Source organism: Eptesicus fuscus, chromosome 12 (assembly GCF_027574615.1).
Source record: "Eptesicus fuscus isolate TK198812 chromosome 12, DD_ASM_mEF_20220401, whole genome shotgun sequence".
NCBI classification, from domain to species: Eukaryota; Metazoa; Chordata; class Mammalia; order Chiroptera; family Vespertilionidae; genus Eptesicus; species Eptesicus fuscus.
In genome coordinates this window covers 91,920,880-91,940,267 of record NC_072484.1, presented here as the reverse complement: position 1 = coordinate 91,940,267, position 19,388 = coordinate 91,920,880, and the positions used below count along the sequence as shown (strand labels likewise).

Genomic DNA, 19,388 nt, shown 5'->3' with positions numbered 1-19,388 from the left:
GCCGGTGCCGGTGCCCCCAGCAGAGGACAGGGCACCGCTCCCGCCGGCTTTTCCTGGGGTTCACCGTGAGACGAGACTCCCCAGAGGCAAGCCCGGCCGGGGCGAGGGGTGTGCGGGTGTATTTGTTCAAGTATTTCTCCACAGGAGTCACTTGGCCTTGACCGGAGCACTTCCAACAGGAAGCAGAGGACGCCCCTGGAATCCTGGGCCTTCAGAGAACAGGAGGATGAGTTCATTACCGTCTTTGCCCGAGAAAGGTGTAATCTGACGAGAGGAAAGACAGCGGCGATGGGAACGTAGGTGAGAGCTTCAAACAAAACAGGACATGGATTCCCGAGAAAAGGACCTGGGGGGGGGGGGGGGGGGGGTAGAGGTGGCTGCATTCGAGGAGGCTCTTGGAGGATTTAACAGGACTGTGTCGATGGAGGGAGGAGGACTGGACGCTGGGAGGGCAGCTCAGAGGGCAGGGGGCACGGGACCCTCTCGCCACGCCATGGTCCCCAACATTGGCCTACAGGAGCGGCGGGGCCGACCCCTGCTCTGAGGCGCCAAGCGGAGCAGCAAGAACAGCGTCACAGATGTTGTAAATTCCATGTTTTAATCATCGCAGCTGTTGATCACTGATCAGTAAGCAAATTCTTCAGGTCATCCGGGCACAACAATCCAAAGAACCTGAGTAAACCAAGCTGGCTGAGTGGCTAATGAGAATGTCCTGGACCTCCTACTTAGGATTCACTCTATTTGCCAACTGACCCCCAAGTCGTGGTTCAGAAATGCGCTGCGCCTGGAGAACTTACCTGCACCGGTGCCTGTGCCACCGCCGGCTCTACCGACAGAGGACCCCGCAGCCACGCCACCGAGAAGCACAGGGAGCCAGCACTTACCGGTGAAGTTTCACCGCCCAGCGCCCATCTCTCTTCCCGGGACGTCTCTCTCCTCCCGCAGTGCTGCTGAGACACACAGGCCTGATGTGACCCACGCGGCTCTCACCCCGCAGAGTAACTAACCCAGGACAAGCGCTCGTTCTTGGACAAACGGTGGAAGGGCTTTCCACTTGAACCCAGACATCCCCCGGGGGCCGCCTGCCACGGCTCTCGGGGCGGCCCTGCCAGAAACGCGGGGCTCCCTCAGCTCACCCAGACGACTCGCAGGCACGAGGCGAAGATTAATTACTCGGGGTTCGGGGAGGGCTCTCAGTACGGAAAGCACCACGCAGATCAAAAGCCGAGCTGTGACTTCGGGGGAGACAGCCGACAGCAGGCACAGATGAACTTTTAGAAAAAACAAAGGGCCTATTCTCATGTAAATGCTCAATGACAAAGGCCGCCGAAAAGGAAGCTACAGGAAAATAAAATATAAACAGGGTATTTTCCATGAGGAGTCAGCAGATTTTATCAAGTTAATAAATTATTACAATAGAGTATATAAAATCAAATTCCTGCAGAATCAGACCGGAGACTCTAAGTGCGGCTGCGGGACTCCTGGCGGGAGAGATGCCATTGACTTTGGGGGAGCTGTGGATCGGGCGGGTTTTTAATTAGGCGAGGAGGGCCCGGTGCGGCCGGGAGCGCCCGGAAGACCCCCAGGAAGAACCAGCTCACGACGTCATCCCGGAGGCGCAGTTATTTTTAACCTTTCCGTCCTGCGTGACCTAAAGGGAATTTTGGAAACTGAATGCAAAAAAGAAACATTTTGAGAACTTCAGTAGTCACCCCCACTGTCAGGACCCTAGGATGATGGGAAAAGGACGGCACCGTTTATTTACAATGGAGCAGAGGCGTGAGGGAGGTGAAGCTGAGCTTGTTTTTATTTTGCCAGTGTACCCGGAAAAGTTGGGCGGATTTTCTCTTGGACTGTGATTTGACTAAGAAAACTTCGTACAAAATAAAGACATAACCATCAAATACAAAACCTACTAGAGGTTAAGTACGCAAATTTAAAATCAGTGGAAACATTATAGAAGCACTAAGAACTTAAAAAAAAAAAAAAAAAAAAAAAAACACCCTGTCAGGTACAGGACTCCATTTTTATCTTCGATTTTTTGCACCAAGTCTACCCACTGTGGCAGCCACTGACCAGATGGGGCTACTGAGCACTTGAAATGTGACGAGTGATCTACGGTGTGAAATAATAACTAGATTTCCAAGACTTACTAGAAGAAAAGTGTAAACTATCTCATGAATTTTCTAAATATCGAAATAGCATTTTACGTGGGTTAAGTAAAATATATTATTAAAATAGTTCCCGTTTCTGTTTTTAATGTGCCTACCAATAAACCTCAAATCACATGTGGGGCTGTCGTGTTTCTATTAGATAGAACAGATCTATACTCTTACTGTTGTCTGAGCCGAGTTCTGCTAGAGGTAGCTTAAAACTATGGTTTTGGAGTTTAACATTTTTGCTTGTAAATTTTCAATTTTTGTTCCTATGTTCCAAAGTTATTATATCTTAAATGGCTTTTTATTTATTATTTAGGATTTTTCTGTATTCCTATTATCCCTTTTGCTTTAATTCTACTTTGATATTAATATAATGTATCTATTTTCTTTTTTTTAAATCTTTATTGTTTATTGTTGCGAGTATTACAGATGTCCCCCTTTCCTCTCCCCATTGCCCTCCTCCACCCCAGGCCTCCACCACCCTGTTAGACGTCTGTGTCCATAAGTAAGATCTTCGGTTGATCTCTTCCCACCGCCCTCCCCCGTCCCTCTGAGATCCGTCCGTCTGCTCCATTTCCATGCCTCTGGTTCTATTTTATTCACCAGTTTATTTTGTTCACTAGATTCCTTATTGGTTTATTTTGATTTTTAGAGTCAATTGTTGATAGATATGCATTTGTTGGCATTTTATTGTTCATACTTTTTATCTCTTTTTCTTCTTCTTCCTCCTTTCTCCGTCCTCCTCCTCCCCCTCCTCCTCCTCCTGAAGAATACCCTTCAGCATTTCATATAATACTGGTTTGGCAGTGATGAACTCCTTTAACTTGTTCTTATCTGTGAAGCTCTTTATCTGACCTTCAATTCTGAATGATAGCTTTGCTGGGTAGCGTAATCTTGGTTGTAGGTCCTTACCTTCATCACTTTGAATATTTCCTGCCACTCCCTTCTGGCCTGCAAAGTTTCTGTTGAGAAATCAGCTGATAGTCATATGGGCGCTCCCTTGTAGGTAACTGTTTTTCTCTTGTGGCTTATGAGATTCTCTCCTTGCTTTAAACCTTGGCATTTTCTACCTTTGTTATAGTTTTAGTAGTATCTCCTAAAACAGTGGTCGGCAAACCACGGCTCTCGAGCCACATGCGGCTCTTTGGCCCCTGGAGTGTGGCTCTTCCACAAAATACCACGGCCTGGGCGAGTCTATTTTGAAGAAGTGGCGTTAGAAGAAGTTTAAGTTTAAAAAATGTGGCTCTCAAAAGAAATTTCAATCGTTGTACTGTTGATATTTGGCTCTGCTGACTAATGAGTTTGCTGACCACTGTCCTAAAAGGAATACAGTTAAGTATTCTCCCAATTTAATATCTTTTAATACCTATTTTTAATGTTTTTGTTTATTGTAACTATTGATATATTTATATATAAGTCCATCATCATATTTCTATTAGATAGGACAGTATTTTTTTGTAATATCTTTTTGTTATTTCAGAGAGGAAGGAAGAGGGAGAGAGAAGAAACATCCATGATGAGAGAGATTCATGGATTGGCTGCCACCTGCATGCCCCCCCACTGGGGATCGAGCCCACAACCCAGGCATATGTCCTGACCTGGAATCAAACCCAGGGCCCTTCAGTCCGCAGGCTGACACTCTATCCACTGAGCCAAACCAGCCAGGGCTAGGACAGTCATTTTTGCCACATTTTTTCTTCCTTCATTCCTTCCTTTCACTGGATTAGTCATTTTCTCTGTTTCTCCTTCCTTTTCCCTCTCCCTTCCTTTGTCTTGTTCTTTAATGTTGACTCTTACTTTAGTGTGGTTGCTGCTAACCCACCAGAGGATATTATTTTCCACTGCTTTTAGATGGAGAGGCAGTGAGGAAGAGGGGAGAGAGACATCGATGTGGGACAGGCACCCCCACTGGTTGCCTCCTGAACACCCCCCCACACACACACACACACACGTACATACACACACATACATACATACACACACACACACACACACGTACATACACACACACACACACACACACACACACACACACACACACACTACGGCCAGAAAACGAACCGCAAAGCCAGGTGTGTGCCTCCGACTGAGACTCGAGTCTGTGCTCCTTGTGAGCTGGCCGCTCTCACCGGCCAGGGTGACTCTTCCGTTGTTGTGCTAACACTTTCATATCAAACTTGAGCTAAAAGTTCCCAAACACATCCACCGTTTTCCAGTCTTCCCGTCTCCTGACCATGCAGTCCCTTTGCGCACTCCACCCTTCCCCGGTGTCCTCGCCCGCGTCCTGTCCTGTGCCCCATCTGCCTCCTGCTGCCGATCAGGGACTCCGAACCCGGGCCGACGATGAACACGATCCAGCTTCAGAGACCAGCTCACCAGTCAGCCCGCTCCGCACCTGTCAGCGGCGGGGCAGGTGCCTCTCCCCACCCCACGGGAGCGGGCGGGGCCCCTCCTCCCCCCACGGGAGTGGGCTGGTACCGATTGCGCTGCGTTGGCTCAGCCTCCGGCTCTCCCGCTCCTTCAGCAGGTCAGCCGGGCAGGTCTCCACCAGAGGCAGAGGCTGAGGCAGAGGGGTGAGGCAGAGGCAGAGGGTGAGGCAGAGGCTGAGGGTGAGGCAGAGGGTGAGGGTGAGGCAGAGGCAGAGGCTGAGGCAGAGGGAGAGGCAGAGGCTGAGTGGAGGCGGAATTGCACCTGCGCTCTTACAAGGTTCCATCTGAATCACATCAGCGAGGTGCCACTGGCCAATGCAAATCACAGCCAAGGTCAGAATCAAGGGCAGGAAAGTAACTGCCTCTTCAGCGAGAGGAGCTGCAGACTCACCTGGCGAAAGGCCCGAGCGCAGAGAGGGGTAACGTGAGGTCATGGATGCATCAGCCATCACGTCGACCGAGCTTGTTGATGCATCACAGAAGGAGGCTCCTGTGAATGCTATGGACTAACTAGAGGCCCAGGGCAGGCATCGTGCACCCGGGGGGTCCCTCGGCCTGGCGTGTGGGATCGGGCCAAAACCAAGGGGTCCCGGATTGCGAGAGGGCACAGGCCAGGCCGAGGGACCCCACCGGTGCATGATCAGGGCCAGGGAGGGATGCAGGGGAGGTTGGCCAGCTGGAGAGGGACTGCGGAAGGGCTCCAGGGCGTGTCCAGCCCATCTCGCTCAGTCCCAATTGGCCGGACCCCAGCAGCAAGCTAACCTACTGGTCAGAGTGTCTGCCCCCTGGTGGTCAGTGCACGTCATAGTGAGCAGTTGAGCAGCCTTAGCATATCTCAGGCATATTACCCTTTGATTGGTTGAACAGATGACCAGATGACCAGACACTTAGCATATTAGGCTTTTATTATCTAGGATCTTATGTATTCTTTTCTATGTTTTTATTGATTTCAGAGAGGAAGAGAGAGGGAGAGACAGAAACATCAATGATGAGCGAGAATCACGGATCACCTGCCTCCTGCACTCCCCACCCTGGGGATGGAGCCTGCAACCTGGGCCTGTGCCCTGACCCGGAATCAACCGTGGCCTCCTGGTTCATACATCGATGCTCAACCCCTGAGCCAGGCCAGCTGGGCTGTAATCTCTACTCTTCTTGGATTCTTATTTTCCGACACACATCTGCGGGTGAGGAGCTCTGCGGGTCTTCCTATGTCGGAAAATGTTTTATTTTGCCCGCACTATAGAAATAACCTTTAGAGGGACTCATTTTCCCTCAGTACTTCAATCCTGTACTTTCCCTTGTTGCAGAAAAACCCCCCGTCTACACTGTATTTCTTTACAGGTAACGTACCCTTTCTCCCAGGTGGTTTTTAGATTGCTTCTTTCAAACACCATCACAATGTATCTGATGCAGATTCATTTTTCTTTGCCCTGATTGGATTTAGGGTGAATTTACTATCTGAGTATTCATAGAGTCAACTGTAGAAAACTGTCAGCTTTTCTTCTCCTCCCCTCCCCTTTGCTCCCCTCCCCTCTTCTCCTCTTCTCCTCTCCTTCTCCCCTCCTCCTCCCCCCCTCCTCCTCCTTCTCCTCCTTTCTCTCTCTCTCTCTCTCTCTCTCTCTCTCTCTCTCTCGTGTTGCTTTTCTGCCAATCCCTCCTTTTTCTTCTTCTGGAGCTTTTCTTATCTCTTAAATGTTCATATTTTTAGTTTTTCAAACTGCCATCTCATTCACACATTTCTTCCCCTGTGCCCAGCCTAGTTTATGCCAATTAAGCATGTTTCAATGACTCTATTTTTCACTAGTTAAGATTTCTCAAACATTTTTGTACTTGTTTCACTTCTTCATGTTTTCATCGCATATCTATTTGAGGATCTATGTAAACTAATGAATTTATTTCCTTGAGCATCCTAAACATCCACAATTTTAAATGTCCTGTCCTGTAGAATTTTATGTGGTAGACATACATGTTCAATCCTATGATTTTGTTGACGTATTTTGACATTTTAGTTCGTGGGCGTAAAGTAGGAGGTCTTGCTGGTCTTTTCCTTTTTTTTCTTCCCATCCTTCCTTTTCCTCTGGCCCCTGGGCCCTCACCTCACGCCCAGAGTCCAGTCTCGGAGGACCTCCTCCCTGCTGGCATTTCAGCATGCTGCACCCGATCGTCACCAAGCGGCAGGCACCTTGGTTCAGCTCCAGATGGCGAGGCATCTTCCACATCGTTACCCTCGGCGTCCTCACAACATCCGGGGAGTGGGCAGCAGAGGCGAGCTTAGCCGCCTTCCACGAGTGGGCACAGCGGGGGGAGTCACGGTCTAGCCTCCAACACCAAGCATGCCCCTGCCTCCAGCACCCCATCCTGCGGAATGCTTTGGTTCTGTTCCTTCCAGAAGCCGATCACTCACGTGCCACCACCAGCTTCTGGACCGAGAGCCCCGACGGCCCAGTCACAGCCTCGCTCACCAGTTTACATGTCGGCTGCATGTTTGTCCACAGAGATGCTCACCGTGTTCGAGGCGGTACCTGTGGTTCGGCCCACGTCTGCTTCATCCATGGCAGCAGCATGTGTGTGGAGAGGGCTCACCCAAGCATGAGATGCCTTCTTGGCCCGAAGTCTACATGGAATGTTCACACACGCACGCACACCCCAAAACAAACAAACAAAAAACAAAGACCATACATTCTTTCTGGCCTTACGTGACCCACCTCCTTGCCCATTTTCTATTTCCAAAGAAAATCTTAGGTCAAAAAGATACACTTTCAGTGATACGAACCATTAAACGTAGACTGTTCTCTTCCAACAGACAAATTATGGCGCAAAGCCATTTAACCTCAGGTAGACTTTACTTCAAAGAACCGAGAGCGAAGTGACATTGATTCGCAGCTTGAAATCCAAATCCTTCTTCCGGAAACCCAGTTATAATGACGACCCTTCCAAATGCCTTTGGGGGCGTGGAGGGTGCGCGGCGTTCAGAGTGGCCGGGGAGCCTGAGTGAGGGGACGCCTGGCTGGCTTAGAGGGTCACCCTGGGGTGCCGGGGTAATGGACATCCGCGCGTGTTTCCAAAACGCCGTGTCCACGCGGGAGGGAGGGCGGCGGCCACGTGGGGCTGGGAGGACGCACGCTGGCCGGGAAGCGAGGTCCTGGGGAGGAAGGAACAGAAAGCCGCTGGACTTCCGTGGACAGCGGGGTGAGTGTGGACAGCGGGGTGAGTGTGGACAGCGGGGCTCTGTGGACAGCGGGGAGTGTGTGGACAGCGGGGTGAGTGTGGACAGCCAGGATGAGTGTAGACAGCGGGGTGAGTGTGGACAGCGGGGCTCCGTGGACAGTGGGAAGAGTGTGGACAGCAGGGCTCCGTGGACAGCAGGCTCCGTGGGCAGCGGGGAGTGTGTGGACAGCGGGGTGAGTGTGGACAGCCAGGATGAGTGTAGACAGCGGGGTGAGTGTGGACAGCGGGGCTCCGTGGACAGCAGGGCTCCGTGGACAACAGGTTCCGTGGACAGCAGGCCCCGTGGACAGTGGGAAGAGTGTGGACAGCAGGCTCCGTGGACAGCGGAGTGAGTGTGGACAGCAGGCTCCGTGGACAGCGGAGTGAGTGTGGACAGCAGGCCCCGTGGACAGCGGGGTGAGTGGACAGCAGGCTCCGTGGACAGCGGGGTGAGTGTGGACAGCAGGCTCCGTGGACAGCGGGGTGAGTGTGGACAGCAGGCCCCGTGGACAGCGGGGTGAGTGTGGACAGCAGGCTCCGTGGACAGCGGAGTGAGTGTGGACAGCAGGCTCCGTGGACAGCAGAGTGAGTGTGGACAGCGGAGTGAGTGTGGACAGCGGAGTGAGTGTGGACAGCAGGCTCCGTGGACAGCGGGGTGAGTGTGGACAGCGGGGTGAGTGTGGACAGCGGGGAGAGTGTGGACAGCGGAGTGAGTGTGGACAGCAGGCTCCGTGGGCAGCGGGGAGTGTGTGGACAGCGGGGTGAGTGTGGACAGCGGGGCTCTGTGGACAGCGGGGAGTGTGTGGACAGCGGGGAGTGTGTGGACAGCAGGGCTCCGTGGACAACAGGTTCCGTGGACAGCAGGCCCCGTGGACAGTGGGAAGAGTGTGGACAGCGGGGCTCCGTGGACAGCGGGGAGAGTGTGGAAAGGAGCCGGCCCCTCACTCTGCATTCGCTCAGCGCCAGCAGCGATTCTGAGACCCTGGGCAGCTGTCCCACTCTGAGCCTCTGGAGTCAGTGCTGATCGCTTACACACGTGCACTAACCACCACGTGAAACAGCCATGACGCCGAAACACCCTCCAGCTCACACGCCCCGCAGCACAAAGCGCGTGACCGGCCCCCGCGGAGTCAGAGCAGCTGCAGGTGCAAAGCCAGAGGCTCTCAGGGCGCCCTTCTCTCTCCTCTCTCTCTCTCTCTCTCTCCTCTCTCTCTCCCTCCCTCTCTCTAACCAATAAAAGTCGGCAGGGAGAGGCGGCCACAGGAAGCAGCAGAAACTGGGGGCGAGAAGCGTCCCAAGAGCAGGTGGCAGCCGCCGCGCAGTGAAAGCCGCGACCTGCCCAACAGGCGTCACCGGCCCACGACACGGACGACGAGACCATCAGGAAGCACGTGTCCGGTGTCTGAACGACCGCACCCACTTCCTGCAGCCACGGGGCCGGGGTGCTCCTGCGGGCGCTCCCTCCCGCTGCCGAGTCCGGATGGGAGCCGAGTGCACGGCCGTCACACGACACACGTCCCTCCTGAGCGCGGCGCCGTGCGGGCATGTGGGGGGGGGGGGGGGGCGGTGGCGGGGCCTGCGCTGTGCCCGGGGCGCAGGCTTTGTTGCTCTAACACCCGAGCCCACAGGCTGGTTCTCTCGAGTCCAAGCTGAGCTGGGGGGGGGGGGGGGGGGGGGGGGGGACATCTTCAACAAACAAACAGCTCCAAGACGTTCTAGGCGCTCTACATAAAATCACATGTCACTCCTTCTCTATTAAGAAGCCGGTCATTGTTTGTACTTTTTGCATTTAGCTCTTATCTAATAAAAAACACCTTGTTGGGGGGGAAGCTCACACCTTTGTGCCAATTAAATGAAGTTATACTTAAATGAATCCAGCTAGTCTTTAAAATGGCATAAATCAGACATGCCTTAACCATAGCTGATGTTTTAAATAAATGAGGTGGCATCCCTAATCACTGGTTTATTCAATAAATGCTATGAAACAACTCTATCCATTTAGGGAACAAGTTAGTGCTCTAAACCATACCAGGTACAATGAATTTTTTTAAAATATAAGCAAATATGAAAACATTTTTACACATTTGGAACTAGGGAGGCTGCAACAAGAAATTGACTACATAAAATCTTAAAACTTTAACACAGTGATAAACATCTCAGCCGAAGTTAAAAATAATGAACAGACTGAAGACACGTGCAATACCCAGAAGAGATAAGGAATTGATGTGTGTATAGAGAAAACCACATACAACTATATGTGTATGTGCACTTATATTGTCTCCCCTCTCTTAGACAATAAACATTCCAACAGAAAAACAGAATGTATTTCAGGGCAAAAAATAATGAAGTGTCATTAAGCATTTGAAAAGATGCTCAAACTTACAAATAAACCAAATGTAATTCAAATGAAATTCTGAAATAGCGTTTTTTAAAGCCTACAAGAATTGAAAAAAATTACAGGACTAATAATATGGTGTTGGCAAGGATGTATCTTTTAGAGGGACACTTAAAAACGTATACAGCGCTACTCCCAACGTAACAGAAATGTATGGTCTAGAAATAATGCAACAGGCATACCAAAATAAATAAATAAATAAATAAAAATAAACCCTAGCCAGGTAGCTTAGGAAAGCGTTGTTTTTGCAGCAGTAAAAAAAAATTAGAAACAATAATATAGGAATAAAGAACATTCAAGATATTTCTAACTTTAAAAAAAGGAAGTTGCAAAGTAGTATGGATAGCATAATTCTATTTTTATTTTAAAAGACAATAATATACGTTGGCTTCTATGTGTAATATGAAGTTGGAAGAAATATATCAAGCCTTTAATAATTGTTACCTTTGAGATATGAAATGGTGGGAGAATGTTCACTTTCTGTATAATCTATTTTTGCTAATGTCCTATTTAACATGAGTGACTTTAAATTGAAAGAAAAGACATTGATTCATACAATTTCTGAGATGGTTTCTAATTCAATGTTAACACTGAAAATACAAAATTTCAGAAACAGGAAGAGTCCTTACGTCCCACGGTGTTTTTAAGAGTCCTTGTCTTTTAAAGGTACTTACGGAAATAACTAAAGGACACGGTGTATTCTTCAACTGGCGGGTGGTGTGGAGGCAACACAAGACTGGCCAGGAGCTGCTAAGTGGAAAAGTCGGGTCACTGGTACATGGGCTCGTTATACCATTCCCTCCACTTAGCTTTTTCTTTGAAACTCCCATGAAAAAATTAAAAACAAAACCACCAACGTGTCACCACAGTTCTACAAAATAATACGAACGTATTCTCAACAACTACGCTAACACAGTGAAGTATTTTTAAATGTTGATCAATAATCACCCTGCATTTCTTAGTGATATTTTGCTTCTGGAATTTTATGGGCTGTTTTAATAACCTCTTCATTCTAATAATGCACATTTTGACAAAACACCAATTTCAGTTTCAGAATGTACTGTCTATACGGGAACGTCAGATGTGGTAGAAAGCTACCGGTACAGCTCTTCCTCCCAGGTACCCAAGGAGTAAGGCAATTCTTGTCACCGCCAATTAAAAACTTCTACGAAATAAGACTGTTATAAAACAATTAAAGCTTGCAAATGCACTAGTCTCCAGGAAGAGAGTCCTGGAGGAAATTCTGCTTATTAAAATTGCAATTTTAGTTTCCATTAAAAGGAGAATAAGACAACAGAAGATGGGTTGGCAAGACAAATTATTTCTTAATGTCAGTTGAGCTTCCTTCAAATGAGATAACGTATCTACACCAGGTTGGGTGAGTACAATGTTGCCTCCTCACTCATTTATCTCATTCAGTCATCCTGATGATAGCCGCATGGACTTCATTTTCAGAGAAAGAATTCTGTAACAAACAGCCCACACAACATGCTGATTACTGAACAGTTAATTCTAATTAACTTGGGCATGGCAAGAGAATTTTGATCAAGTCCTAGAATACAAATCTAGTCCGCTATACTGGACGCACTTCTGTAAAATACCCACAGCAGAGTCTCCAGACAAAACAACAGTCAGAGAGATCTAATTTAAAGAAACAAATGAGAAAATTAAAATCACAAATAATTTATTCCTCCGTTAGAGCTGGTACAGTTTTAAATAGCAACAAAGTACACAGGGGTGGAAATTGGCACAGAACCGCGAGCATTCCAACCCGTCAGGCCGTCCGCGCGGTACCGCTCAGGCTCGATGTCCACTTCCTACTGACCACGCTGAGTAAGACCTCTCGGACCCTCACCCACACGCCCTCACGCTGAGAGTAAGACCTCTCGGACCCTCACCCACACGCCCTCTCGCGTACGGAGACACTGAGTCCCTCTCTGACGACAGCGTGCTGGAGCAGTAGGCCCTGCTTCACTCAAATGAACGCACTCCCTCCGGTCGTTTCCAGGTGGAAGTGGGGAAACCCGTTCCGTGATAAAGAGCACGTCTCGCTCCCTGGGCCTGGGCAGCCGTGATGGAAACACCAACTTACCTTTGGGCTAGATGCGCTCGGATCTGCTGAAGTGGCTGTGCTTACAGCCCTCTCCATGCAGGACTCCTGCCCAGCCCTGTCCCTGCACTGAGCAGAATGACCGGCACAGGCGTCTCCTCATGGTAACGACGCCCTGCTAGTGAGCACAGGGACCAGACGCACCTCCGTCCTCCAGTGCAGGTCCTAACTAGCCTCATCAACAAGCATTTTCCTCAACGTCTTTTTGTGTTATATTCTCCAACATAAGAAAGGGAAAACTCAAGTGTCCCTTTATAAATGTAAAATTCCCAGTTAAGAACACTGAAATAAAGGTTTGTAAGTCTCCTGAACTATTCTAGTATATAAACCAACCAACCTGATGTTAAAATGACCCAATCAATGTTGACCCTTCTTTGATAGCGTTTATAAAATGCTTTGCTATTACTAACTTCCCTGATTAACAAGGTAAATTAACACTTCCATTTCCACTTACTGCTATTTTAAGAGAGGATTACCATTTCATTTACTTGAACCTATTACCAAGATTCTTCAGATCCAACATGAAGTAATTCTTATTACCTCACATTTTAAAACTGTATTATAAGTGATCTTTATAAAAAGGTTTAATCCACAAAACTGGAAAGCTTTAAAAAAAGTCTTTTTACCCAAAACTGCATCCCCGTGCCCTTGATGAGCTGGCAGGTAAGGGGTCTGACTTCCTCTCGGCACCCCCGGCGGCAGGCGGGCGCCTCCCCACGGAGACCACACAATGAAGCGCCCCCGGGCCCAGCCCTCGCCAACAGGACTGCCGACTCCGTCCCACACGCAGAGCGCCATCGGCACATTCACCACATGAAATAAACATAATATACAAAATATTGCTAACTGTAAAAAGTGTACATTTCCCTCTCCCCCTTACAAAAGAATCTGTGGAAAAGTATTAAATTCCCTCAACCTGAAAAACAGACAAAGCTGCCCGCACCTCCCAGCCTGTAACAGTCCATTTGACACAGTCCCGAAGCCACTGCCAATTGGCTGCGGCGTATTTTCTGTCCAATGTTGCCATCTAGAGTAGAAACGGGAAATTAAAGAGTATTTCTGAGCTACTGAAGCCTTTGACACAACTAAGCCACCGGCTGCTGCTGAGGAAGCCCCGAGCCCAGGCTTCTCCAAAAACGGGTGGAATGGAGGGTCTCTCCCGGGAGGGTCCACGCGGGGGTGGTGCCGGCAGGTGCTGGCCACTGGAATGTGAGAGCCTTCACTGCTGGTAATTTCCATACTGTCCCTAAAAGGTAAATTTAAAAATACAATTAGATAATGTTTGGCAAGAAAATCACAAATAAATCTTAGCATTGCCATACTATAAAAGCTATAGCATTCATAACAAAAATTGCTAGTATTTAGGTACATAGTGCCTCTGTAATTTCTTCTGATAGTACATTCACTTGCAAATGAATTTCAGAGCTTTTGAGCATAGAACAGTATCTATCACATAGTGGAAGTTTCACTGTTGGGTGAATTCTGTTGGACTGATTTGGACAAGTTCTGGCTCTAAATTCTGGTGTGATGTATTTGAGTATACAAATGTGATGCCAGTGGAACAACTTTGTGACTAGTTAGCTTATTATCATTACTGTTATGAATTAACACTGAACATATGTGGGATAAGTGCAAGGATGAAGAGAGATCTGGAGGGAAAGGATAAAGAGCCTTCTAAAGATGCGGGCCTTCCCCCAAGGCCAAGCACTTCAGAGAGGCAGCTGGTACATAAAATCCAGGGAAGGAGAGAAACCAAGATGGCGGCATAGGTAAACACCTGAACTTGCTGCCTCGCACAACAACTTCAAAACTACAACTAAAAGACAAAACGGACATCATCCAGAACCACAGGAAGGCTGGCTGAGTGGAAATTCTACAACTAGAAGGGAAGAGAAAAGCACCCTGAGACTCAGAGGAGCTGCGGAAGGCAGAGGTACGGAGGCGCGCGTGCATGGAGAGGGCTGGCAAACTGAGTACGCGGCTGGCTTTTTCAATCCGGAGGGAGACACAAGCTCCCGACTGCTCTGAACTCCAGTTCCGGGCGAGACTCTGGGGACCCAGACTCATACAGGGAGCAACTGGACTGTCTGGCTTCCGGTGGAACTCGAGGGCGGCTTTCTCTCAGAGGTGCTTGCAGCGATTACTGATTACCAAGGGACAATGATATCAAGGAGCCTTTTAGGGCAGGGCTGACGGGAAGCCATTGCTGTTTACCCCGCCTGAGACTCTGCCCCATCCAAGTTGTGCGCAGAGGCTTTTGCATATGAATGGCCTGGTCCTTTGAAATCTAAACTTACCTAACAAACTGCAGCTGCGTCAGAGAGACTCAGAACATCCAAAAGAAGGCCCAAGGCCTCACAGCAGCCTGCACTGCTTGACAGCTGGGCCTCATCTGGGCAGCTCCAAAACCCAAACAAAGAATAGGAATCTGCAGATCTCTCCATAGCTCCTGCTGGGTGGCTTCAGGCAGAGGCTAAATTAGCACCTCCTTGGAGGTCCAAGAGCCAGTGTACCCAGGGGTCAGAGTGGGACCATCCAGATTACAACTCCTCAGATCCATAAGGGACACACTCAGGGGGCAGACTCAGTGAGCACCAAAGCCCCACTGAAGCAAGTCTTGCCTCATAAGGGTGTTTCCAGCACAGAGTTCTCCCATCGTAGACACAGCTGATCCTCACAGCCAATTGGCCTGTAGGTCAATTCCTCCCAGTGATACCAACAACAATCAAGGCTTAACTACAACAAGACTGTGCACACAGCCCACAAAGGGGTGCACCAAGAGCGTCCACCTCAGGTAACTGGGGAGGCTGAGCCACTGGACCCTATAGGACACCTAGCACACAAAGCTACTCTTATCAACTCAGGGAAGCAGCCAAAATGCGGAGACAAAAAAACAGGTCACAAATGAAAGAAATGGAGGAAAACAAATGATTGGATATAGAGTTCAAAATCACGATTATAAGGTTTTTCAAGAATTTTCTAGAAAAGGCTGATAAATTTAGTGAGACACTTGAGGATATGAAAAAGGACCAACTAGAAATTAAGCATACACTGACTGAAATAAATAATATACAGAGATTCAACAGCAGACTAGAGCCGTGGTCGGCAAACTGTGGCTCACGAGCCACATGCGGCTCTTTGGCCCCTTGAGTGTGGCTGTTCCACAAAATACCACGGCCTGGGCGAATCTATTTTGAAGAAGTGGCGTTAGAAGAAGTTTAAGTTTAAAAAATTTGGCTCTCAAAAGAAATTTCAATCGTTGTACAGTTGATATTTGGCTCTGTTGACTAATGAGTTTGCCGACCACTGGACTAGAGGACCCAAGAATCAAGTCAAAGATTTGAAATACAAAGAAGCAAAAAACACCCAACTGGAAAAGCAAAAAGAAAAAGAATCCAAAAATATGAAGATAGTGTAAGGAGCCTCTGGGACAACTTCAAGCGTACCAACATCCTAATTATGGGGTGCCAGAAGAAGAGAGAGAGCAAGATACTGAAAACCTATTTGAAGAAATAATGACAGAAAACATCCCCCACCTGGTGAAAGAAATAGACTTACAAGTCCAGGAAGCGCACAGAATCCCAAACAAAAGGAATCCAAAGAGGACCACACCAAGACACATCATAATTAAAATGCCAAGAGCAAAAGACAAAGAAAGAATACTAAAAGCAGCAAGAGAACAACAGTTAGTTACCTACAAGGGAGCACCCATACGATTGTCAGCTGATTTCTCAACAGAAACTATGCAGGCCAGACGGGAGTGGCAAGAAATACTCAAAGTGATGAATAGCAAGAACCTACAACCAAGAGTACTCTACCCAGCAAAGCTATCATTCAGAATTGAAGGTTAGATAAAGAGCTTCACAGATAAGAAAAAGCTAAATGAGTTCATCACCACCAAACCAGTATTATATGAAATGCTGAAAGGTATTCTTTAAGAAGAGGAAGAAGAAGAAAAGGTAAAGATAAAAATGATGAACAACAAATACATATCTATCAACAAGTGAATCTAAAAATCAAGTGAATAAAAAACCTAAAGAACAGAATAAACTGGTGAATATAATAGAATCAGGGGCATAGAAAGGGAGTGGACTGACAATTCTCGGGGGAAAGGGGTGTGGGGGTGCGGGAAGAGACTGGACAAAAATCGTACACCTATGGATGAGGACAGTGGGGGGGCGGGTAAGGGCAGAGGGTGGGGTGGGAACCGGGTGGAGGGGAGCTATGGGGGGAAAAAAGAGGAACAACTGTAATAATCTGAACAATAAAGATTTATTTTTTAAAAAATCCAGAAAAGTTTGATTTGTTTTGTTGCGCTTAGCAAAGGGGACTTGGAAGCCAGCTGGCAGAGAGGCGAGGACGAGTAGATACTCAGCAGGAGGGGATGCAGCCAGATCCCACCGCACAGGCAGATGAGTCCAGGATACAACTGCTAAGTTTACATTTCAAAGAGAAAGTGAAACAGAAGAAAAAAGGTAAAAGAAAAGAGAAACATACTAGAAAGTATGTACTAGTATTTCAACAAAAACTTCTTAAGATGTGTTTAAAGTGCTCATAAAAGCACCTGTTTTCCAAAAACAGAACTCACTGGAAAGAACATCATCAGCTGATTGCTTCCCCTGCTTAAATCCCCCTCCAGGTCCCCGTAACTACTTAAATCAGCAAAGTATTCTAGAGTTGAAGTGCCTGCGCCCCATAGGACCTAGTACCTCAAGTTTACATTCCACAGAAGTAAAGCTGGAAAGCTGTTCAATGCCACGAGATATCTAATGGATTATTGTACTATGAACAGAATTAAAGTGCTTAAAAAGTCACTAATGTACTTTACACAGTTATGCTCAGCAAGTTAGTCAATGCTCATCGTGAAACCCTGGTGAGAAGAGTGAATCTAGTGTCCTCTCCTCAGTGTCAGCCTCTGTCCTCGCCCTCGTCAGCCTCTTGGGCCTCTGCTCTCTCTCTCACTTCAGTGCAAGTGTCGGCACAAGGGCTGGAGGCCTGAGCAGCATGAGTGAGAGGAAGGCTCACGCCGGCATTGCTCATGAGCGCCGTACGAGCCGTTCCTCAAACCCGCAGCGGGCCCTGTAACCGGCTCTAGGTAGCTCCCGTGGTGAACAGGCCAGATGATCCTCACCAGAGTCATCAGCAAACCTGAAATGCACCTGAAGCAGCGGCCAGCCGAGTAAGTCCTCGCTACTGCAATGCCGCGTCTGTGTGAGAAGATTCACAACGGGCGACGGCACAGATGGAGCTGAGCAGCTCACTGCTGGGAAGAGGGACCTACACAGACACTGGGTGCAGGGGAGCCGCTGCCAGGGTGAGGGCCACGCCTCCTCCAACTCGACGGAAGGAGGAAAGGCAACGGGGAAGAAAGGTCACCGAGCCCTGAGACCAAGGACATGCGCAGGACGGAGGCAGAGGCGGGTAACACACAGGAACTTGAACGAAGGGAGACCCTGGATGGTAAGGACGTGTGGTGGGGAGACGGCGATGAGAACGGGAAGGGGATGAGGATATGAGTGAATGCTGGGCCTAGAGGAGACTGTTCCATGTCAGCGGAATTCCGATCCACTGTCTAGCAGTCCACGAAATAGAGTTAAAAGGAAGTGGGTTTTTGTTGGTCAACTCATGTACTATGAACAGAAGGAAAAATGAGCTTCAGGTGAAAATATTTCACCTAATCAAGGATGCGCAAGCAAAGCGGCGGTCACACGGCTGGCCAGTAACCCACCTGGTCGTATCCGTAAGGCCTCTGCTGCGGGGGCTGAGGGGGTCCGGGCTGCGTCGGCCTGTACCCCCCGTACTGCTGCCCTTGACCCTGGGGGTAGTTCGGATACTGAGGGCCGGGCCCACCCTGGGAAGGACCTGCAAAAAAATCAGCATAAACAAGAGCCCAGGTAAACATCTCTCCCCAGAACTCCAGCAGCGTTTGGAACGAGGTGTGGTATTTTAAATCTAAGCTAAAAAGGGTAGTTTGGAATCTTGATTTTTCTCAAATGCTTTTTGAAATAAATTCCAAAGGTCATAATAAGAGTGAAAGTTAGTCAAGGATACCACTCCGTACCAGGTGCTTTGGTTCAGAGTAACTACTGTGTTCTGCAGGAGCCATCACAAATGTGTATGTCAAATGAGTCAGAGGTGCAGGAGGTGGAACGCAGGCTCATTCCACGCTAAGAATATTCATCTGTTTGTGTTCAACGTGCTCAGAAAAGCACTGTTTTATGAGGAAGTAACCAGTGTAAGCAAGAGGTGAGAGAAAAGGCGAGAAGCAGGTTCAAACTGAAATACCGGACCCATTTCTGAACCGTCTGGGAATCAATGATGCCTGCAGCTGGAGAGCTCTCATGTGCTTGCCACAACGAGCAGAACCAAAAGCAAGGAGCTGCCATGTAAAATCCAGGTTTACATCTGCAGCCACCGAGAGGGCGCTCTGCTCGGCACGGACACGCTGTCACAGCGTTCCCAACAAAACAGAAGGCGGTCAGCCTCAAGCTGCAGGTGGGAAGCCTGACTCCAGGATCACACTCTGTGCCCATCACCTGTGACACCTCACTCACAAAAATGAATGACTTCAAATGTCAAAGATGACGAGGGACTAATCAGGCCGACCAAACCAATATGGCTACTTCACGAACTCTGCCATGGTCCGTTACAAAGCTCGCTTCCTAAGCAGAAGCTAACGCTCTGTGCTCACACACGTGTCCCACCACAGCCTTTCCCAACCTGCCCCGAGAGCACTGACTGCAGAGGAGAGTGCCGAGGAGAACAGCAACTTTTCAGGCTTAAATAAATGACATCAGTGTGTTACTTCACTTAGTTAGCTACACAGTCACTTATTACAACGCTAAGTTTTCTATTAGAAGGAAGTTGGATAACTGAAGTCTCTGGATAAGCAAAATGGGAACTTCTTTGGGGTTCCTGACATCTAGCAAAACCGTGGTTAGCTACTTAAACCAAAAACATGTCACTCTCTTTACCCTCTCCCCATTGAAAACAATTATTGCTCTTAAATCGATACGTTTACCTGATTTAGCCACATATTTGTTTCATGCAAATATAATAAAACCAGAACACTCTATTTATGCAAAGTA

General features: G+C 48.4%; 1 protein-coding gene across 5 annotated transcripts in view; it reads right to left on the bottom strand.

Moving 5' to 3' along the window:
• Positions 1–11,857: 11,857 nt before the first annotated feature.
• The window catches only part of SS18 (SS18 subunit of BAF chromatin remodeling complex), a 44,249-nt gene continuing 36,718 nt past the window's right edge, over positions 11,858–19,388 (bottom strand). For 4 of the 5 annotated variants that reach the window (XM_054723839.1, XM_054723840.1, XM_054723841.1 and 1 more), the window contains 2 exons: positions 18,029–18,162; positions 13,439–13,546 (listed from right to left, as the gene is read on the bottom strand). In XM_054723839.1, the coding sequence (XP_054579814.1) occupies positions 13,520–13,546; positions 18,029–18,162 (161 nt within the window). In that variant the 3' untranslated portion in view covers positions 13,439–13,519. Of the gene's footprint in view, positions 13,547–18,028; positions 18,163–19,388 lie in introns of all 5 variants that reach the window. The other variant, XM_054723837.1, reaches the window with a different exon arrangement.